This window comes from Saccopteryx leptura, chromosome 3 (assembly GCF_036850995.1).
Source record: "Saccopteryx leptura isolate mSacLep1 chromosome 3, mSacLep1_pri_phased_curated, whole genome shotgun sequence".
Lineage (NCBI taxonomy): Eukaryota > Metazoa > Chordata > Mammalia > Chiroptera > Emballonuridae > Saccopteryx > Saccopteryx leptura.
Window position 1 is genome coordinate 223,380,401 of NC_089505.1, and position 23,815 is coordinate 223,404,215.

Consider the following 23,815-nt stretch of genomic DNA (forward strand, 5'->3'; position numbering starts at 1 on the left):
TCATGTCATTAAGATTTTGTGAACAGTGTAGTGACATTTAGTCTCTGTGTCAGGTGGCAAGGTCTTTCTACCAGGCAGATTTTAGTTTGTTCTTGATTTCTAATTTGCAGTAAGCCATAACTTGTTCAGTGTGGGGAGAAATGTGTACCCATCCGTAAGGTTCTCAGTTGCAAAAGCTTAGAGAGCTTCTAGTGCCAAGGACACTGTGTCCAAGACCTCTGCTTGTCATTCAAGTTAATTATATTAAAACTTCAGTTCCTCGCCTGAACAGGCAGTTGTGCACTGGGACGCGGAGGACCCAGGTTTGAAACCCCTAGGTTGCCAGCTTGAGCACGGGGTCATCTGACTTGAGCAAGGCTCACCAGCTTGAGTCCCAGGTTGCTATCTTGAGCAAGGGGTCACTCGGTCTGCTGTAACCCCCTGCCCCCCAGGTCAAGGCACATCAGAAAGCAATCAATGAACAACTAAGAAGCCGCAACAAAGAACTGATGCTTCTCTTCTCTCTCCCTTTCTGTCTGTCTGTCCCTATCCCTCTCTCTCTCTCTCTCTCTCAGTCTCTGTCAGAAAACAAAAAAACAACAACAAAAAAAACTTCAGTTCCTCAGTTGTACTAGCCACATGTGAGTGCTCAGTAGCTGTGTGGTGCTAGCAGTTGCCATATAGGAACATGTTCATTACCACTGCGCTGTCTTTGAACCTGAGCTGAAGGGGTTGCGGCCCAGTTAGAACAGAGAGGAGTCCTGGCTGTCCCTTCTGTTTGGTCACCTTTTTGGTTAGGTCAGAAAATTTTAGTTTCTTTATATGCCTTGAGCACAAAAATTTGTTGAATTTCCATTTAGTGTAGGCTAAAATAGTTGTCATTTAAGTTCTACATATTATCATATAGCCAGTTTATTTATTATGGCAGAAAACATGGAAAAATCTTACTCTGATTGATCAATAGCATCTGTTATTTGAAAACATTTTTCCTTTAGAATAAAATAGCATTGTCTTAATGTTTTCTTGTATGTTTATAAACATTTATCTAATTTTAAAGGTCAGACAGGGTTTATGCATCATCCATCATTTTTTACTTCTGAGCCACCGAGTATTTACCAGTGGGTGAGTTCTTGTCTGAAGGGTGAAGGGATGCCATCTTATCCTTATCTCCCTGGCATCTGTGAAAGAAGCCGACTTGTCGTTTTGGTAGGTACTCATAATATCACCTAACTTGTTTATTTTCTTCTTGTTATTTTAAAATATGATTTCAAAAATACCATACAGTAAACTTAACTTTTTAAAAATTTTATATGCAGTTTTGTGAATTCTAACAAACGTGTAGATGTATGTAATCACCACAATAGCTAGGATATAGAACAGACCTCCTCTCTCCCAACAAAAATTCCCATATGCTTTTGAGATTCATGCAAGTGTAGCCTGTATCAGCAGTTGTGAACACAGCTGCTATAGTCTAGGTTTTTGTGTGAACAGAAGTTTTCAGTTCTCTAGAGTAGATATGCAGAGGTGGGATTGATGGTCATATAGTAAGTATATATTTAGTTTTTTAAGAAATTAAACTATTTTTTCAGAGTGACTGTACCATTTTACATACCCCCATCAATGTGTGAGCATTTCAGTTTCCTATAATTTTTGTGATTGTTTGGTATTGTCATGATTTTTATTTTTTGCCATTTTGATAGAAGTGTAGTGATTTCTCAGTTGGTTTTAATTTGCATTTTCTAATGACTAGTGATATTTTGAGCATTTAGATATGAGGTTTTGTCAGATATGTGGACTGCAAATATTCATGTCTCATCATTCTCTTAAAGTTTATTTTTCAAAGCAAAAATGTTTCAATTTTGATGAAGCTGTTTTCTCCAGTTTTGCCTTTTATGGATAGTGCTTTTGGTGTCATGTCTAAGAATTCATTGTTTAACTTCAGGACACAGAGATTTCATCCCTGTTTCCTTGTAGAAGTTTTGTAGTTGTATGTCTTACATTTAGATCTACCGTATTTCCCCATGTATAAGACGCTCCCATGTATAAGACTCACCCTAATTTTGGGCCCGAAATTTGTGAGGAAAAAAAGCATTATATAAAGTAATTGAACTCAAGTTTTATTCATCGTAAAATTCCTACAACTCCTCAGGCGGGAAATGCAAGTAAGCACCCAGTTTTCAGACCCCAAATTTTTCAGGGAGTGGGAAGAGCATCTTATATATGGGGAAATACGAATAGTACAATTCGTTTTGTTAATTAATTAATTTATTTTTTTGTATTTTTCTGAAGTTGGAAACGAGGAGGCAGTCAGACAGACTCCCGCATGCGCCCGACCGGGATCCACCCGGCACGCCCACCAGGGGGCGATGCTCTGCCCATCCCGGGCGTCGCTCTGTTGCGACCAGAGCCACTTTAGCGCCTGAGGCAGAGGCCATGGAGCCATTCTCAGCGCCTGGGCCGTTTTGCTCCAATGGAGCCTTGGCTGCGGGAGGGGAAGAGAGAGACAGAGAGGAAGGAGAGGGGGAGGGGTGGAGAAGCAGATAGGCGCTTCTCCTGTGTGCCCTGGCCTGGAATCGAACCCGGGACTTCCGCACACCAGGCCGACGCTCTACCACTGAACCAACCGGCCAGGGCCTGTTAATTTATTTTTAAGATGTGAGGTTTAGGTTGAGATTCTTACTCAGTTTGGATGTCCACTTCTTTTAACACACTTGTTGAAAAGATTATTGTTTCTTTGTTGCTGTTTTTACGGTTTTGTTGAAAATTAGTTTGACCACATTCTTGTAGATCCATTTCTGGGCCTTCTAATGTGGTCCATTTATGTGTGTTGCTGTCCACAGTCTTGGTTACTGTAGCTTTTTCTTTTTTTTTTTTTTTTAAGTCAGAGGAAGGGTGACAGACTCTCACATGTGCCCTGACCAAGATCCACCTGGAAACTCCCTGTTGGGGCCCATGCTCTGCCTGTCTGGGGCCACTCTTGCAACTGAGCAGTTTTTAGTGCCTGAGGCTGGAGGCTCCATGGAGCCATCCTCAGCGCCTTGGGCCAACTCACTCTAACCAATTGAGCCATGGCTGTAGGAGAGGAAGAGAGAGAGAGAGAGAGAGAGAGAGAGAGAGAGAGAGAGAAAGAAAGAAAGAAAAGAGAGAAGGGGGAGGGGGAGGGGTGAAGAAGCTTCTTCAGTGTGCCTTGAACGGGAATTGAACCTGGGACATACTATAGCTTTAGATGTAAATCTTAAAATTGGTTAGTGTGACTCCTTTCATTAACTTTCAATATTGTTTTAGATATTTTAGTTACTTTGCTTTTTAATTTAAATTAGATAGCTAGCTTGTCTGAGGCTTCCCAAATCCTACTTGAATTACTCCCCCAGAGAAATACATCATTATTTATTGTTAAAAATTAGTTCATTTTGAATAGTTAATACATGTTCAGGGTCAAACCTTTAAGTATAACTGAAGGGCTTCTGGAAAGGTGAATTTTTTTTAGCACCTGTCCCTTGGTCCCCCTGCCCTGGAGCAGCCTGCTCACAGGTGTTTTATAGACTTTTCCAGAGACGGGGGCCTTTCCACTCTTGCAGGAGAACCATGTACTTTTGTCTCCTCTCCCACATTTCAGTGGACCCCATCCATCTTTCCTTTCCTCTGCCTCTTTGCTTCATGTTGAGGAAGGCTTCAGAACCCCTGAGGCACTGCCACAGACATGCAGAATAGTAATTCTGCTTTATTGTAAAAATGACAGTGCGATAACCTAACATATATATTATTTTAACTATTTTTTAAGTGTACAATTTAGTGAAATTAAATATATTCATAGTGCATTCAGAACAGTTTAATCCCAGAATGTTTGTATTTCTTTCAGCTTGTGTGGAAGCATTTAGGAAACCACCGAATCTCTTGGTCTTGCCCAATGGGGTAGACCCAGTGTATATCTACCCTAAAAGGGAAGCCAGAGAATTATGGATATGCCAGAGTTCTTCAGCCTGTAACTTGAATTATATTAGTCAACTTACAGATGTTCACATTATAATTTTCCTTTGTTAGATATGATGTCAACTAGATTTAGGAATATACACTGCTCACAAAAATTAGGGGATATTTTATCACTCCATCTTCATTTTGAAATATCCCCTAATTTTTGTGAGCAGTATATCATTTGATATGCTTGTATTGACTTGAAATACAGAATTTTAAGATCCTCCAGCTCTGTACTTGAATTTCAGTAAAATCATGCTACTTATTTCTTTAAAAGAAAAGGTCCACTGCAGGTACAGATCTTGATGGCAGTAGGTATTCAAGTGAGAACCTTGAAGACTGAAGTAGGAGAAGGGTTAAGGTAGAGGGTCGAAGAGTCAGACCAAAATCAGAAATGACCCAAATGTCCATCATTCTTGAGTAGATGAACAAAGTTGGTACATCTGTATAATGGAATACTGCTCAGCAGCAGAAAGAAACAAACTCCTGACAGAAGAGGTTAATGTGGATGAATCTCAAAGGCATACTCACAAAGTAGGGCACAGGAGTCCACACGTTTGTGGTTCCATTTACATGACAGTGTAGAAGAGACAAACTTCAGGGAAAGAACACAGATGTCTCCAGGTTGGTGTAGGAGGAGCACATAGACCACAGAGGGCACTGGACCTTTCTGGGGTGGGGAAAGTATTCTGTATCATGATTGTGATAGTGATCATGTGACTGTAATGTTTGTCAAAATGCACAGCTGTACACCTGAAGTGGATGAACTTTCCTATATGTTGTGATATCCCAGTCATTTAGAAAGTAACAGGCTAATTTTCTCGTTGTGCAGAGTATTGCGCTCTACATTCTTGGTGACGAAAGCGCTATTTCTGATGAATCCTCACACTATTTGTCAAGAATAACTCCAGGTAAGTCAGTGTAATGTTCAGCTTCCCAAACAAAATTTTATGAATGTTGATATCAGAATTGAAGTTAAAAAAATTAAAAATTTCCTGGCTGTGGCCAGTGGCTCAGTGGATAGAGCATTGGCTTGGTGCATGGATGTCCCAGCTTCGATTCCCAGTGAGGGCACAAAGGAGAAGTGACCATCTGCTTCTACTCCCTCTCCCCCTCGTCTCCCTCTTCCCCTCCTACAGTCAGTGGCTCTGTTGGTTCGAGTGCAGGCTCTGGGTGCTAAAGATAGCTCCATTGGAGTATGACAGCCTCAGGTGCTAAAAATAGCTTGGAACATGAGCATTGGCCCAACGGAGGTTGCTGGGTAGATCCTAGTAGGGGCACATACGGGTATCTGCCTCACTATCTTCCCTCCTCTTACCAAATAAATAAATAAATAAATAAATAAATTCCTTCATGTTTGCTTTAGAGACCAAGTCTTGCCTCTTTTTAGAGGTTACAACCTACACTGTTCCACAACTGATTTTCAGAGATTACAATGACTTAAAATTTAACAAACTTGATATTTTCAGTACATAAGAAGGACTCTTAGCTTCAGAGAAATTAAACTTTTTTAGCCTGCTTATTTTATTATTTTCTAGGAGTTGTTTGTTAACAAAGTTTTATTTTCAGATTTCTTTTGCATGTTATGTATTTTCTTTACCAGGAAGACTTATCAAAATAAAGTTTCATTTTGTTACCTTGCAGCCCTCCAGAAGTCACAAGCAGAACAAGAGGAGAGCAGGTGACTTATATTCAAATTGTGCCTTATATGAAAAATAAAGCATTATTAGTGTCACTCTTCTGTTTAATAACTGTGTTTTGTTTTCTCACAGGTTTAGTTTCAGACATTCTACTTCAGTTTCTAGTCTGGCTGAAAGATTAGTTGTCTGGATGGCCGATGTTGGTAAGGCTGTCCTTACTTTTTTATGTGCTTTTGAATTGCTAGTGAAGACCCCCTGCTTTCCCTGGACACTCGTTCCTCACAAAGCCCAGCTTCCTCAGAGCAAGCTAGACCTGGAGGCATGAGGGGAGGGAACTCTCACTCTGTGAAAGGGTCCCATAGGTTTGAGATTATGGCCTGTTAAGCCACACTTTCTTCACTTCCTTTCCCTGACAGTCACAACTTTCATGTGACATCAGCGATGTCAGCCTTTTCTCTCTCAGCCTTGGAAGTGGAGAGCATTGATCACTGCACACCACACCTGAAGCCATGGTCAGTCTCAGATATCAGGAGCGAGTATTTCTGGCAAAACCTAAAAGTAATTGTAGAAACATGGCAGGTGTGCTCTGGAAGGGTGTAGGCCAGGTTTTAGGCATTGCGATGCAGATTCGTGGGTGGAGGGCGGAAGAAAGTTTTCTCTGTTCTGATCCTCACCCTGTGCAAACTGAATAAAGCACTTAACATATTTTTCACAAAAAATAAAGAATTACAAAAATCAAATTACTGATATGAAGATATAAAAAATGGGGACGTTTCTGTGTTAGAAAGTAATACCCTAAGTGAATATTATGGAATGTTTCTGTATTCTTACATTGTTCTAAATGACTTAGTTTTTTATTGTTCTTTTTTCTATGCCCCCTTGAAAATTATAATGTCATTAGTATTACTGATAGGAACCTATGCTGAAAAAATATTGGGTGAGTTCTAGCTATATGCAACATAATTTAATAGAAGTATTATTCTCTTTTTTTAATTATTTTATTTAGTGAGAGGCAGAGACAGACTCCCACACGCACCCTGACCTGGATCCACCCAGCAAGCTCTTTAGGAGATGATTCTCTGCCCATCTGGGGCCCTTTCTCTGTTGCAAATGGAGCCATTTTTTAGTGCCTGAGGCAGAGGCCATGGGGCCATCCTCAGTGCTCTGGGGCCAACTCACTCCAGTTGAGCCATGGCTGCAGGAAGGGAGAAGAGACAGAGAGAGAGAGAGAGAGAGAGAGAGAGAGAGAAGTGAGGGGAGGATGGATTGAGAAGCAGATGAGCGCTTCTCCTGTGTGCCCTGACTGGTAATTGAGCCCGGGACACCCACATGCCAGGCAGATGCGCTACTACTGAGCCAACTGGCCAGGGCAAAAGTATTATTCTCTTATAAGGGAACACTTTTACCTTTATTAATCAACTTGCTATATTAATAAATAATGTATAATTTATAAAATTTATAAAACTATTTCAGGAAAAATTAAATTTTAGTTAACACAGATATGAAAAATTAAAAAAATGAAATGTGGCATATATACAAAAAAGTATATGAAATGTTTAGAGAATAACAATAAAGTGAATACTGATGCACTGGTCAGCCACCATCAGAAATGGAACATTGCCAGTGTGGTGGGGATCTGTGTGTTTACTCCTGCGTGGTGTCCTCCCACATACCCCACCACTAGCAGCAAGCACTACCCTACCTAAGTTTTGTGTTCTTTTTCTCATTTTGTTTTGTAGTTTTGTCATCTTAATGTATTGCTTAATGTTTTATGTTTTTTAACTTTTATGTAAGTGGATATAAATATAAATATATTTCTGCTATCTTATTTTCTTCACTCAATATTATTATTTAGTGATTCACTCATGTTGACTCAAGAATCAGTAGGCCATTTGTTTTCATTGCCGTATACTTCGTTGTTTTAATATATCAAAATTTATTTATCCATTCTGTTGATGATAGCCATTGGGTTGTTTCCTCCCTTCTGCCTTTTTTGCCATAATGAAACAACATTGCTAACAAATATTTTAATACCTGTGTCCTGGTGTTTATGTGCACAAGTTTCTGTGTGGCTGTTGTTGAACCATAGGATTGATCTATCTGTACATGTCTGTGTTGTCCAGTGTGGTTGTACATATGGTTCATAACACCACCATCTGAGGTCGAGAATCACTTTTGCCCTGCATAGTTGCCAAAATGTGGTATTGACTGTCTTTTATATTTGTCTGTCAGGTGACTGAATTTTTGCTTTCTAGTGAATTCAATTTGCTTTCTCTGATCACTCATTGGATGGACCATCTTTTTATATGTTTATTGACTTTGTTTTGTCTTATGGAATGGTTTTTAAGTTCTTTGTGCTTTTTCTATTGTGTAGTCTTTTTCTTAAGGTTTTTTAGAGTTTTATAAAGACACCTTTTCTACTAATCCCTGATGTCAAGACACTAGCCCAGGTGTCCCCAAACTATGGCCTGCGGGCCGCATGCAGCTGCCTGAGGCCATTTATCCGCCCCCCCCCCCCTGCACTTCCAGAAGGGGCACCTCTTTCATTGGTGGTCAGTGAGAGGAGCACTGTATGTGGTGGCCCTCCAACAGTCTGAGGGACAGTGAACTGGCCCCCTGTGTAAAAAGTTTGGGGTCCCCTGCACTAGCCTCATAGTAAGATGAATAAAATGAATATCTTTCTTACTTGTCAGGATAGATATTTGCTAACTTTGGTCAGAGGGAACCAGGAGCATGGAAAGTCTAAATGAAGAATGTTCTCCCTTCCTTTCACCATCAGGTTTCACTTTAAGAGACTTGGAAACTCTTCCCTTTGGAATTGCTCTTCCCATCAGAGATGCCATTTATCACTGTCGTGAGCAGCCTGCTGCAGACTGGCCAGAGGCTGTGTGTCTTTTGATTGGAAGGCAGGATCTGTCCAAACAGGCCTGTGAAGGAAATTTACCCAAAGGGAAATCTGTGAGTGTCAACACAGAAAGTTCAAGGTTCAGTTTTAGCCTTAGTAACATCAAAGTAGAAATGCTCTACATTTCCTTTAAGTCTTTCTATAAGTGTTTGTATCACATTGTCTTACTTGCAGTAAGTGCCAGGTTAACTACTTTGTAATTATTATGTGGGAAACGGAGAGCACATAGATCCTGAATTTTAATAGTTAATATATAACCACTTTCATATGTGGGTGACATTTCTTAAATTTAACCTTTTAAAAAAGTGTAAATATATCTGTGTAATCACATAAAACTGAAGCCTCAGGAAAAGATTTTCTTAGGGGCAGGGGGTACTAAAGTTGTTCAAAAGATATCTTAATGTTACCCCTTTTGAATACTGTCCTTCGTTAGTCTTCAAGTCTTTTTATTTATTTTTTACAGGGACAGAGAGAGTCAGAGAGAGGGATAGATAGGGACAGACAGACAGGAATGGAGAGAGATGAGAAGCATCAATCATCAGTGTTTTGTTGCTACACCTTAGTTGTTCATTGATTGCTTTCTCATATGTGCCTTGACTATGGGCCTTCAGCAGACCGAGTAACCCCTAGCTCGAGCCAGCAACCTTGAGTCCAAGCTGGTGAGCTTTTTGCTCAAACCAGATGAGTCTGTGCTCAAGCTGGTGACCTCAGGGTCTCGAACCAGGGTCTTTCGCATCCCAGTCCGACGCTCTATTCATTGCACCACCGCCTGGTCAGGCCAAGTCTCTTTTTTAAAGAATGGGTTCTAAGAACCTATAAGCAGAAAGTGAACTGCATCATTACTCTCCAGTTATTTCTCTCTTAAAATCAGCCTCTTTTAAAACTTAAAAACATGGGCCCTGGCCGGTTGGCTCAGTGGTAGAGTGTCGGCCTGGCGTGTGGGGGACCCGGGTTCGATTCCCAGCCTGGGCACATAGGAGAAGCGCCCATCTGCTTCTCCACCCCCCCCCCCCTCCTTCCTCTCTGTCTCTCTCTTCCCCTCCCGCAGCCAAGGCTCCATTGGAGCAAGGATGGCCCGGGCGCTGGGGATGGCTCCTTGGCCTCTGCCCCAGATGCTGGAGTGGCTCTGGTCGCAGCAGAGCGACGCCCCAGAGGGGCAGAGCATTGCCCCCTGGTGGCGTGCCGGGTGGAACCCGGTCGGGCGCATGCGGGAGTCTGTCTGTCTTTCCCCATTTCCAGCTTCAGAAAAATACAAAAAAAAAAAAAATGACTTTTAAAACTTCTTCTGGAACTCGAGTTCACTTTAAAAACACACAAATGGTTGATCTGCATTGCCCAGAGCACCAGGGCGGGGCAGGGATGGGGATTCCACTTCTGCATTTGCTAGTTTCCTGTTAGCCTTTGAACCAACAGGAGATAATCAACACATTGTAACTTTATAATCCAAATCAGGACCTGGCTACTGATGTTTCAGAACCTGTATCAGAATTGATTCCTGCCATTAGTGTTGCCTTATAGTTCTGTGGCAGAAGCAGTTTCCATGGGGATTTAGCCTGCAGCAGAGTCTGACCAGATAGCGCTCTTCAGTCTGTACTTACATAACAACTCTTAGTTGAATTAATGTTTGTCTTGGTTTAAACAGAAAGCCAATTTTTTTTATTACTTTTTTATATTGAGAGACAGGGAGGCAGAGAGACAGACTCCGGCATGTGCCCTGACTGGGATCCACTTGGCAAACCCACTAAGGGGTGATGCTCTGCCTATCTGGGGCTGCTGCTCTGTTGCTTGGCAACTGAGCCATTTTAGCACCTGAGGTGAGGCCATAGAGCTGCCCTCAGTGCCTGGGGCCAACTAGCTGGAACCATTCGAGCCATGACTACAGGAGAGGAAGAGAGAGAGAGAGAAGGGTGGAGAAGCAGATGGTCACTTCTTCTGTGTACCCTAACCGAGAATTGAACCTGAGACTTCCACACGCTGGGTTGATGCTCTACCACTGAGCCAACCGACCAGGGCTTATTTTTTAGTTAATAGTATGGTTATCTCTTCCTTGACCAAGATACGTTTTAGCATTTAGACCTCTTTCACTTACTAGAGTGAGAACAACTGTAACATTAGCATTGAAACCAGATATTGATAATCATTCACCTGTACTAGTCATTTTAAGTAATTCTGTTTAAATTCATTTTGTTCAGTTATTTGAGGCTATATTTTATAACTAATTCACCCACTAGGATGTAGTTTCTTTTTAAAATTAGATATTTTATAGGAAACATAATGAATTTTTATGAACTAAATAAAAATGATTATTTAGCCATAGCTGCCATTTTGTTTTTCATCTTAATGTTGTTTCTATATTAAATATTGCAAAACTCTAGCATTTCAATTAGGAGTTAATCTTTTGTTAAGACTATAAAATGTCATGAGAGAAAAGATTTCATGCTATTCACATCTGTGTTGAAGCCTGAATTAGTTGGACTGAGAAGGCTTATGGTCAAGCACATGCAAAGCTGATGAGGACAGAATGATCATCAAGGAATGAACCCTTTCCATTTGTTTCACTGCATTCAGTCCCTTCTCTTTAAGAAAGTTTTATTTGGAACATACTTATAAACAAAAGTGAAAACCAACCGTAATTCACTGTATTTAAAGTACTAAAAGAAAAAAGTATTGTTCAGCTTCCTCCAACTCTTGGTGTATATTCCTCGTGTTTTTCTTTCGTGCTATACGATAATATTTAAATTAGTGTGGGTTCTTAAGTAATAATGGGGAGTCATATTCCACTTAGGGTAATTTATTTCCATTTCAAGATGTTTAGGGTACAGTTAGATTTTTACAATTTATTCAGACCTTTTCTTTCAAAGAAATCCTCCTCCTGACTCTTGTCTTAAATTTAAACTTTTTCTCTTGGCTCAATAAAGAAGTTTCAAAGTGGGCAATCTAACTGTACTATGAAAGAGAGTTGCTGGTTAGAGTCTCGGTATGCATTGGGAATCCAGGCCAACCTGCTTTTGGATGCATATTTTCTCTGTTGATAGTCATGATATGTTAACCTGGGCATCTTCACATTCAGTCTGTGCATGTTGACTGGTTTGTAAATTGTCACTACAATCAAGTCTGTTACTCAGGTCCTCTCATCAGATGTTCCTTCAGGAACAGAGACTGAGGAAGAAGATGATGGCATGAACGACATGAATCAGGAGGTCATGTCCCTCATATGGAGTGAAGATTTGAGGGTGCAGGATGTGCGGAGGCTTCTTCAAAGTGCTCATCCTGTCCGCGTCAATGTGGTGCAGTACCCAGAGCTCAGTGACCACGAGTTCATTGAGGAAAAGGAAAACAGGTGACAAAAAGCATGGATGACCTCTCGTCAGAGTTTTTTATTTTATTTATTTTTTTGACAGTGACAGAGAGGGACAGATAGAGACAGACAGGAAGGGAGAGAGATGAGAAGCATCAGTTCTTCGTTGGGGCACCTTAGTTGTCCAGTGATTGCTTTCTCTTACGTGCCTTGATCAGGGGGCTACAGCAGAGTGAGTGACCCCTTGCTTAAGCCAGCGACCTTGGGCTCAAGCCAGTGACCTTGGGCTTCAAGCCAGTGACCTTTGGGCTCAAGCCAGTGTCCATAGGGTCATGTCTGTGATCCCACACTCAAGCCAGGTACCTGCGCTCAAGCTCGTGAGCCCACACTCAAGTTAGCAACCTCAGGGTAGGGGTTTTGAATCTGGGCCCTCTGCATCCCAGTCCGATGCTCTGTCCATTGAGCCACTGCCTTGTCAGGCTCGTCAGAGTTTTTTAAATGCTAAAACTTGAAAAAGATACTTTAAAGTTAATACCATGTATTTTGAATTTTTATCCAGCCTTAATATGTTTTCAAAATACTTTGGCATTTAATGATATAGTGTTGTATTTCAGACCCTCTTCCTCTTGAAATACAGCTGTCTGCTATTTGGAAAAGGCGATCTGAAGTATTTTGCTTTTTAGTTAATTTTTTTTTTTTTTTACAGGGACAGAGAGAGAGTCAGAGAGAGGGATAGAAAAGGACAGACAGACAGGAATGGAGAGAGATGAGAAGCATCAATCATCAGTTTTTCTTGCGACACCTTAGTTGTTCATTGATTGCTTTCTCATATGTGCCTTGACCAAGGGCCTTCAGCAGACCAAGTAACCCCTTGCTCAAGCCAGTGACCTTAGGTCCAAGCTGGTGAGCTTTTTGCTCAAGCCAGATGAACCCACGCTCAAGCTGGCGACCTTGGGGTCTTGAACCTGGGTTCTCTGCATCCCAGTCCGATGCTCTATCCACTGTGCCACCGCTTGGTCAGGCAGGAAAATGTTTTGAAAAATTGTTTTTTTTTTTTTTTTAGTGTAGGTGAAACTTACAGTAGTATTTTTTTAGTGCTTCTGTTAGAAACTCTTAGTGATAGATAATACGACATAAACCTTCTCTGCCACTTTCTAACACTTTTGTCCTCTATGACCTTGCTAGTACTAATTTATCCCTTGATAAATAGTAATTAATGTCACATAGGTGGACATTCCAGAGTTGTGGTCTTGAGACTATTTTTTTTCCAATTACAGTTGACATTCAATATTATTTTATATTCATTTCAGATGTGTTTCATAATGGTTAGACATCTTACATCAATGTTTTTCAACCTTTGGTTTGTTGATCTGTCCACCAGAAATTTCATGCTGATCCATGATAAAATTAACCACCTAATGTTGTTTGAAGATTATAGACCCAATGATCTTAGTCGAATTCGCTTATGCTTAGAGTGATTTCTCCCTTAGCTGTCCGTGAAATAACTCTATTTTTATCGGTTCCCAAGTGTAAAAAGATTGAAAACCACTGTTCTACATACATAGTATACAAAGTGATTCCCTTCAATAATTTCAGCAATCATCTGACATCATACATAGTTATTACAATATTATTGACTATTTTCTATGCTGTACTTTACGGTGGCCATTTTGTAACTACAATTTGTATTTCTTAATCACTTCACCTTTTTCACCCAGCCATGAAATCCACTGACTTTTAATATAGCGGCTTCCTTTCTTTTCCTTTTGTACAGACCATGGGGTGGCACTTCTGAGTCTCTCTTGGCAAAAAGGATTGGGAGGAGAACCCCAGATGTACTGAAGGCAGCTAGACTGAAAATAACACAATGAAGAAACAGAAGATACTATTTTCCTATGGGAGGTTTAGCAACAGGGTAGAATTTTAGGTGTCTCTTTTTGGATACCCGGGGAGAGTTTGCTCGGTTTACAGACCAGCTGGTTTTCATTCAAAGCAAATATGAAACAGAAGAAAGGAATTTGGTCCCCCTTTAGAGGGGTAGTAGTGTTAAAAATAAGCGTATGCTTGGATGATTCAGCCATATCTTTGTATGGGTTTTCTGGGTGTGAATTCATCTTGCACAGCATGCCAGCATGCCTTCTTTTGAAATATTTGCCTACAGATTATGTTCGAGTTTTTTGCTTAAAATTTTTTGACATGTTGGTTTTCATTTTAATTATAGATTGCTCCAGTTGTGCCAGCGAACTATGGCCCTTCCAGTAGGACGAGGGATGTTTACCTTGTTTTCATACCATCCTGTTCCAACAGAACCATTGCCTATTCCTAAGTTGAATTTGACTGGTATGTTAAATTCTGGGCTCAGTGAGAAAGGAAATGAAATGCTCTTTGATTGTCAAATTGCCTTTCTGATTGGATGCATGAGCTTTCACTTCTATCAAATAGCTTTTACTTCTATCAGATAGAGTGCTCCTTTCCAATATTATTGATTATAATGGGTGTTTTAGTGTCCATTCACCTAATACTGGTTTGAATGTGTTTACAAGTGACAATTGTATACAGTCAAGATTATTGAAAATCCCTTAAAGTCCATGTGGTTTTATGTGACTTATGCAAAATATATAATGCATGTAGTAATGTGTATTTCAAGTTGTATACGTTTAAAAATCAAGGGAGCCCCAGATTTGTAAAGAGCTGTGCTCCCAGCAATTTGTGGAAAATGTGAGAAGCAGAGTGAAGAACGTACGCCCATCTCCAGCATCACACCTAGTTGCGAGCCCTCAGCTGATTAATGGGCACAGCAACAGGCGTGACCTTGACTCTTTCAGTGGTTCTCTCAGAGAGTAAGCAACTATGGCAAAATCTGAACAGATGTTGAATCTTGATGGAGGGTATGGTATATAGGTGTTTATTTTATAGCAGTCTTTCAACTGTTTGAAGGGTTGCATAGAAAAAGCTTGGATTAGAAAAGTCTTATGCAAAATCGGCAAATGTTAAAATATCTTAAGTCTGGGTGGCAATGCTTCGGTGAGTGTTAAAATACATGAATCATTTGTCTTTTTAAAAATACATTTTAGTTAAATTTGCTTGATTTAAAATGTATTTATGATATTAATACAAATTTTTATTCTTTGAACCATTCTGGTAGGTATCCCCTAAGAAAAAAATTATCTTGATTTAGTAATAAATTAATTTAGGAAAAAATATTTTCTTAACATACTTCCTTAACTCTCAAACTGATAGGCCTGTGGCACTTTTTGGTATGTTAGTATTCTTATTGAAGAATATATTGAATTCTTAGTACTTTACCCACTGCCTTTCATTTTATTTTGTGCAAATACTGTGTCTTACGTATATGATGAATTCTATTTTGTAAAGTTGACTTGTTTTTTTGTTATTCTCTGTGCCTTTTTTGAGAAAGCAAGAGTGAAACTCATGAACTTGCTACCTAATGTGGTGCTGTCATACACCAACATCTGAATCTGCTCTTAGGTACAAAGAGCAGTTGATCAAGTCACGTATTTTACTTTGTGCTTATGTCTGTTTGTGTGTAGATGTATGTGTGTATACATATTCCAAGTAAGACATGTATCTATTTAAAACTTATTTTACATAGCTTTCAAAACTCCTTTAAAACTGTATTTTCAATATGGTTTAAACTGTATAACTTTATGCAGTATTTAGAATATTTATTTTAAATATTTATGACTTGAGCTAGTACTGAATATTAAAAATATAAAAAATTCAGTATTTGCTTATACACAAGGTAGATCAAAACTAGACTCAGGGAATTAAAAGAGAACATAACGGCCCTGGCCGGTTGGCTCAGCGGTAGAGCGTCGGCCTGGCGTGCAGGAGTCCCGGGTTTAGTTCCCGGCCAGGGCACACAGGAGAAGCGCCCATCTGCTTCTCCACCCCTCCTCCTCTCCTTCCTCTCTGTCTCTCTCTTCCCCTCCCGCAGCCGAGGCTCCATTGGAGCAAAGATGGCCCGGGCGCTGGGGATGGCTCTGTGGCCTCTGCCTCAGGCGCTAGAATGGCTCTGGTTGCAACAGAGCAACGCCCCAGAGGGGAAGAACATCGCCCCCTGGTGGGCATGCCAGGTGGATCCCGGTCGGGCGCATGCGGGAGTCTGTCTGACTGCCTTCCCGTTTCCAGCTTCGGAAAAATGAAAAAAACAAAACAAAACAAAAAATAACATCATGACCATTTAATTTACACTGCTCTTAAATAAATTGACCACGGAATTAAATTTAGTGAGTACTGTTATTCACTGGGTAACTCAAGTCTATAAAATGATGCTTTTTATAGCACTGTTTATGAATTAACTTGGTGTTAACAATACATATAATTAGATATCTGTATTATATATATAGAATAGACATAGATAAGAGGTAGAGCAAATTTATAAAGGTCATTGTCTCTTTTTAAAATGTCATTTTTCATTAAAGTCCTGACAAGAATATGGTCTGGTATATTTAAAATTAGTATTAATGTCACCAACCACATGTCAGAATTTATTGTTCATAAAGATTTTTTTTTTTTTTAGAGAGAGAGAGATAGACAGGGACAGATAGACAGCAGGGAGAGAGATAAGAAACATCAACTCATAGTTGTGGCACTTTAGTTGTTCATTGATTGCTTTCTCACCTTAACTGGGGGGCTCCAGTGAGCCTGTGACCCCTTGTTCAAGTCAGCGACCTTGGGCTTCAAGCCAGTGACCTTTGGGCTCCAGCCAGCAACATGGGGTCATATCTGATCCCCTACTCAAGCCAGTGACCCTGCGCTCAAGCCAGATGAGCCCGCGCTCAAGCCGGTGAATTTGGTGTTTTAAACCTGGGTCCTCAGCATCCCAGGCTGACGTTCTATCCACTTTACCACCACCTAGTCAGGCATTATTGTTCATATAGTTTAACTGTGATGCTAGTCTTTATTTTATTTTTTAATAAGCTTCCTGTTTGAAAGAAGGATTTTAAAGCACTGCATATCCTAATCAGATTTGTATAAAATTAAATGGGTATTGATTATCTTATTACATAGTCCATGTATTTTAGCAAAAAAAGACAAATTATTTTAAGCAGTTAAGGTTTTTCCAGCTTGTGTCAAGTTTGACTCCCATGTATAAAAGTTTTAATACTCATAGTCACCTAATACTATTAAGGGTTTCGAATGTAGAAAAAAAATCTGTTCTTAATCAAAATTTAATAATTTTGGTTTTGTAAATTTCTGTACTCTCAGTTTTAAATTTGTTCGCTTGAATAGGGCGTGCCCCTCCTCGGAACACAACAGTAGATCTTAACAGTGGGAACATTGATGTGCCTCCCAACATGACAAGCTGGGCCAGTTTTCATAATGGTGTGGCTGCTGGCCTGAAGATAGCCCCAGCCTCCCAGATCGACTCAGCCTGGATTGTTTACAATAAGCCCAAGCATGCTGAGTTAGCCAATGAGTATGCTGGCTTCCTCATGGCCTTGGGCCTGAATGGGCATCTCACCAAGCTGGCCACTCTCAACATCCATGACTACTTGACCAAGGTGAGGACTCGTGGTCAGCTGCTAGGATTGTGCCTCACCTGGGCTGTTACAGTAGCTTGTATTGTTTGTTCTACTTGCTCTTCCTTCTTCATTCTTGTACCTCTAAATCAGTTCTTCTCATAGCAGGCATAATAATCTTTCTAAAGTGTAAATTGGAATGTATCACTTGCCTGGTCAGAGCTGTGTAAAAGTCTTCCATTGCTCTGAATGTACATTTAGGAGCCTAAGCGAAATGACGCACTTCTTCAGCTGTACTTTGTACGCTATTCCCTTTGCTCCCATTGCTCCCGTCTCTCCAGCCATGGAACTGGCCGTTTTAGCTCCTTGGTAGAAACTCTCCCACTTCTATGCCATAAAAACTCACCTATTTAAATTATTCAATTCAGTGGTTTTTAATGTATTCGCAGATTTGTGCATTCATTACCACCAATATTAGAATTTTAGAACATTTTCACCATCTTGTAAAGGAACCTCATATGCCATAGTCACATTCTGTTCCTCCCTCCTTCCAGCCCCTGGCAACAAGTGATCTGCTCTCTGTCTCTATGGATTTGCTGATTCTGGACCTTTGATATAAATGGAATCATATAATATGTGGCCTCTTATGACTGGCTTCTTTCCCTGAGCAGAATGTTTTCAAGGTTTACCCATGTTACTACCCCCTTGTATTTGCACTTTCTTTTTATTGCTGGATAGAAAGTCTTCTGGATGGATATACTGTATTTATTAATGCATTCATCAGTTGATGAATGTTTGCACCATTTCTACGTTTTGGCTATTATGAATAATGCTGCTATAAACATGTACCTGTCTTTGTGTGGACTTCTGTTTTCATCTTTCTTGGGTATATTGCTAGAAGTGGAATTTCTGCATTGTATGGTAACTATTTGTTTATATTTTGGGGGAACCACCAACACTGTTTTCAGAATGGCTGCACTGTTTTACAGTTGCACCAGCAGTACCTAGGAGTTCTAATTTCTCCACATTTTTGCCAGCACTTGTTATTGTCTGTCTTTTTAATTATAGACATCCTAGTAAGTGTGAAGTAATGTCTCATTGTGGTTTTGGTTTGCATTTCCCTGAGGGCTAATGATGTTGAACATCTTTTTGTGTGTTCATAGTCTATTTATAAGTTTTCTTTGGGCCTGACCAGGCGGTGGCGCAGTGGATAGAGCATCAGACTGGGATGCGGAAAGACCCAGGTTCGAGACCCCGAGGTCGCCAGCTTGAGCGCGGGCTCATCTGGTTTGAGCAAAAAGCTCACCAGCTTGGTTGGACCCAAGGTCGCTGGCTCGAGCAAGGGGTCACTCGGTCTGCTGAAGGCCCGCGGTCAAGGCACATATGAGAAAGCAATCAATGAACAACTAAGATGTCGCAAGGAAAAACTGATGATTGATGTTTCTCATCTCTCTCCGTTCCTGTCTGTCTATCCCTCTCTCTGACTCTCTCTGTCCCTGTAAAAAAAAAAAAAAAAAAAAGAAAAGAAAGTTTTCTTTGGAAAAATGCTATTCAAGTCCTTTGCTTATTTATTTATTTTTTTAGAGAGAAAGAGAGACAGACTGGAAGGGAGAGAGATGAGAAGCATTAACTCATAGTTGCAGCACTTTAGTTGTTCATTGCTTGCTTCTCATATGTGCTTTGACCAGGGGGCTCCAGCTAAGCCAGAGACCCCTTGCTCAAGCCAGCGACCTTTCGGCTCAAGCCAATGACCATGTGATCATGTCTATGATCCCACACTCAAGCTGGCGAGCCCATACACAAGCTGGCAACCTTGGGGTTTCGAACCAGGGTCCTCAGTGTCCCAGGTCAATGCTCTATCCACTACACCACTGCCTAGTCAGACAGTTTATTTTCTAACTGAGTTATCTTACTGAATTATATTCTTTATATATTCTGGATAATAGTTTATTAATAGATAGAAGATTTGCAAATTTTTCTCCAGTTCTTTCCGTTTCTTTCTCACTTTGTGATGGCATCTTTGAAACACAATAGTTTTTCATTTTGATGAAGTCCTGTTCATCTATTTTTTTCCTTTGGTTGCCTTGCTTTTGGTGTCACATCCAAGTCATTGTCTAACCCAGGCCATGAAGATTTATACCTATGTTTTCTTCTAAGAGTTTTATAGATTTAACTCTTTCATTGAGTTCTATGATCCATTTATACTAATTTTGGTATATAATATAAGGAAGGGGTCCAACTTTATTCTTTGGCATGTGGCTCTCCAGTTATCACAGAAATGTTTGTGTGTGTGTGTGTGTTATAGAGACAGAGAGAGGGACAGATAGGGACAGACATGAAGGAAGGGAGAGAGATGATAAGCATCAGTTCTTCGTTGAGGCTCCTTAGTCTCCTTAGTTGTTCATTGATTGCTTTCTCCTGTGTGCCTTGACGGGGGGGGGGGGATGGTGGTGGCTACAGCAGAGCAAGTGACCCCTTGCTCAAGCCAGTGACCTTGGGCTTAAGCCAGCGACGTTGGGCTTCAAGCCAGTGACCTTTAGCTCAAGCCAGCAACCATGGGGTTATGTCTATGATCCCGTGCTCAAGCTGGTGACCTTGGGACCTCGAACCTGGGTCCTCTGCATCCCAGTTCGATGCTCTATTCAATGTGCCACCACCTGGTAAGGCACAGAAATGTATTTTGAAAAGACTGTTCATGGTTCTGGCCAGGTGGCTCAGTTGGTCAGAGCGTTGTCCTCATACACCAAGGTTGCAGGTTTGATCCCCGGTCGAGGCACATATAAGAGTCAACCAATGAATGCATAAATTAAGTGAAACAACAAATTGATGTCTCTCCTTCTCTCCCCTCCCCATTCTCTTTCTGTCTCTTTTTCTCTTTGCTTTTCTCTCTAAAATCAATAAATAAAAAAATAAACTTATTTTTCTCATTGGATTGTCTCAGCACCCTTGTCAATTGACCATCCGTGTGAGGGTCTATTTCTGGATTAACTCAGAGCCATTTACATATTATTCTCTCAGCTGACATTCTCCCTGTTTAAAGTTGAGTGCCCCCCTTTCTGCTACTTCCCTGGTTAGTTTGTACCCATCCTTCAGTTCCTATTGTAAATTTTACTTTTTTTAGAGATTCCTAATAATTCCTCAGTCCCTTCTAATCTAAACTAGGCACCTCTAAAGTACGTACTTTTTCATATTGCTTTGTACATTTTTAATGCATTACTTTAAAAATAGTATATGTTTCTAGTTTAGCACATTTTTCTTCATTAGGCCACTAGTTTCATGAGGAGAAGAACCATGCCTGTGTAATTTGCTATTATATTCTTGGTGCCTCTTAGTGTGCCTGTCACATAAAAGTATTTATTGGAAATACTGGTAGGCAGTATTTTATTTAAAACTTTGTATCTGTTTGGTAGTGACTTAAGTTTTTTCTTTTTATCTTAGGGTCATGAAATGACAAGCATTGGACTACTCCTCGGTGTTTCTGCTGCTAAGCTGGGCACCATGGATATGTCCATTACTCGGTTGCTTAGCATTCACATTCCTGCTCTTTTACCGCCAACGTCCACGGAGCTTGATGTTCCTCACAACGTCCAGGTGGCTGCAGTGGTTGGCATCGGCCTCGTGTATCAAGGGACAGCTCACAGGCATACTGCGGAAGTCCTGTTGGCTGAGATAGGTATGGCATTGAGAGAGCTGAGTCCTCATTAGCATACGTTTCTGCTCCACAGGCCAAAGTAAGAAAGATAGTAAAATTATTAAAATTAAGGAAAAAATAGTAGCTGATGTAAGGGTAGAATGATCGGATACAAATTAAAAAAACTATAAGTAATACATTGCAAGGCTGGTATTTCTGTGCAGGTTATTATCTATATTTTTATTTGGCCAGCTCAGTATTGAACTCCAGTGATCCCAATGAAGTGGCCCGTGGTCTCGGTCATATGTGAGCCTTTTATCCTGCTTGGTCTCTGCCAAGCAATCTCTGGCAGTGGTCTGCATGTAAAACTGAAAGTTGATTATTTTGGTTCCAAAAATAAATTATGATTCTGTTGGACAAAAGCACTGGCAAGAGAATGGAAGTGATAGACTCCTGCTTTCCTCTTTTACATGCTGGTGGGTGTGCATTTCCTGTATCGTCATCTTTTTCTGACCAGTGGAGATGCTATTGGCATTGTTAATATGGGCAATAGTTCAGATACATACTTACATGCCTTGTTCTATCCTATTCAGAATCTTTTCTAGTGTTGAAGGCACTTTATTCTCTAGAATGATTGTAGTAGTCAGCTGTTGCCACAATATTGCTATGTAACAAATGGCTGCACAGTTGGCCTGGGCAGCTCTGCTTCCGGCTGCAGATCTGTGGGGTTACTGCTCTGGCTTTTTTCCAGGTGCCTTATTCTGGGCCCAAGTGGGAGGATGTGCTGCTTTTATCATAATAACAGAAGGCAAAGGGAGAAACAAATGATGTCACAGCAGAGATCACAGGCTGGCCAGAGCCAGTCACATGTCCACTGTGAGGCTGTCAAGAGTGTGGATGTGTATGTACTGTCACTGTAGGACCATGAAGTATTGGAACAAACAATTTAGTCTACTATAGGGATGAAATAAATTATTCTCAAAACTGAGATTTTCTTATTACCAAAACATATAGTAGCATAAGTCATTGGTTTGAGAAACACTTATTTAGAAGATACCCCAGACTAGCTTTGAAAGTTTGTTCATCTATAAGGTAATTTAACATTCTTTGCCTATTCTGTAATGGTATCTAATGCTATCATTCTATATCTCACAGCCGTAGCATATTTTCATATTGTGAATAGAGGATTTTATCTGGATTTATATACAATTCATATACATAATTATATGCATTTTTATATAATTACATATTATTGTGTATAAGTACTATCAAAATGTACATACTGTTCTTTTTTTTTTTGTATTTTTCTGAAGCTGGAAACGGGGAGAGACAGTCAGAGAGACTCCTGCATGCGCCCGACCGGGATCCACCCGGCACGCCCACCAGGGGCGAAGCTCTGCCCCTCCGGGGCGTCGCTCTGCCGTGACCAGAGCCACTCTAGCGCCTGGGGCAGAGGCCAAGGAGCCATCCCCAGCGCCCAGGCCATCTTTGCTCCAATGGAGCCTTGGCTGCGGGAGGGGAAGAGAGAGACAGAGAGGAAGGAGGGGGGGGGGTGGAGAAGCAAATGGGCGCTTCTCCTATGTGCCCTGGCCGGGAATCGAACCTGGGTCCCCCGCACACCAGGCCGACGCTCTACTGCTGAGCCAACCGGCCAGGGCGTACATACTGTTCTTATACTACCCTTTTCACATATCATTGTCATAAATGTTTTTAAAAATTAATTTTAGCACTGGGTTGGTGGCTCGGTGGATAAAGTGTTGACTCAGTGTGCCAGACAGAGATCTTAGGTTCAAGCCCTGGTCAGAACAGTATGAGAAGCAATCAATGAGTGCACAACTAAATGGAATAAGCGTAATGAATTGATGCGACTCTCTTTTTCTCTCTCTCTCTCTCTCTCTCTCTCTCTCTCCCCACCCATATCTCATTCCCTTCCTCTCAAATCAATGGAAAAATTTTTGAATTAATTTTATATTATGTAATATCTTTGAGTTGTAATTCTATAAATTGCCTAATTATTTTCTTATTTTCAGGTACTTTAGGTTTTTAATTCTTTATTATTATGCATAAACATTATACTGATTACTTTTGTATAATATATTTTTTTTAATTGTTTTTTTTTCTGACTTTAAAATCCCAGGAATGTGAACGTTTTTTGGAGGGAGAGAGGTCTTTATTATATATAACGTATTTTGTTGCCTTATAATCTAGAGTTAGTATTATGTGGTGCTTTTTAAAAGTATAAATTTTGGCCTGACCAGGCAGTGGTGCAGTGGATAGAGGGTTGGACTGGGATGTGGAAGACCCAGGTTCCAGACCCTGAGGTTGCCAGCTTGAGTGCAAGCTCATCTGGTTTGAGCAAAGCTTACCAGCTTGGACCCAAGGTCACTGGCTAGAGCAAAGGGTTACTCAGTCGGCTGTAGCCCCCACAGTCAAGGCACATATGTGAAAGCAATCAATGAACAACTAAGGTGTCGCAACGAAAAACTGCTGATTGATGCTTCTCATCTCTCTTCGTTCCTGTTTGTCCCTATCTATCCCTCTCTCTGACTCTGTTAAAAAAAAAATAGTATAAATTTTGCACCTAGTGAAGCTTTTAGGACCAATACACTGAAATTCTGCCATAGCAGGGCAGCTCAATATTGTATAGATTCAAAATAAGTGTAGGAAACAAAATATTTACTGTGCTTAGAAACTTGTAGAAGTGTTTGTCCTGTCCATCATCAGTATTCGAACTTGTTTTCACCACATCTAATGAATGGATTTGAAGATAATAAAGCAAAAACAAAATGCAAGAGATTAAAAATTAAACCAGTTTTTCAACCCTCCTCCCTTGAAATTTTTTTCTTAGTAATTTTTAAAAATCAAACCTAAAGTTTTCAGTGTTTTAAAATTACTGCTTTTAAA

The 23,815-nt window shown here is 40.4% G+C and overlaps 1 protein-coding gene across 2 annotated transcripts in view; it reads left to right on the top strand.

Moving 5' to 3' along the window:
* Positions 1–23,815, top strand: part of ANAPC1 (anaphase promoting complex subunit 1) — a 101,981-nt gene that overhangs the window by 40,044 nt on the left and 38,122 nt on the right. For both annotated transcript variants that reach the window (XM_066377693.1, XM_066377694.1), the window contains exons 21-29: positions 1,037–1,185; positions 4,784–4,862; positions 5,596–5,632; positions 5,724–5,794; positions 8,371–8,549; positions 11,622–11,836; positions 14,016–14,134; positions 17,051–17,322; positions 20,719–20,953. In XM_066377693.1, coding sequence (XP_066233790.1) covers positions 1,037–1,185; positions 4,784–4,862; positions 5,596–5,632; positions 5,724–5,794; positions 8,371–8,549; positions 11,622–11,836; positions 14,016–14,134; positions 17,051–17,322; positions 20,719–20,953 — 1,356 coding nt within the window. The remainder of the gene's footprint in view (positions 1–1,036; positions 1,186–4,783; positions 4,863–5,595; positions 5,633–5,723; positions 5,795–8,370; positions 8,550–11,621; positions 11,837–14,015; positions 14,135–17,050; positions 17,323–20,718; positions 20,954–23,815) is intronic.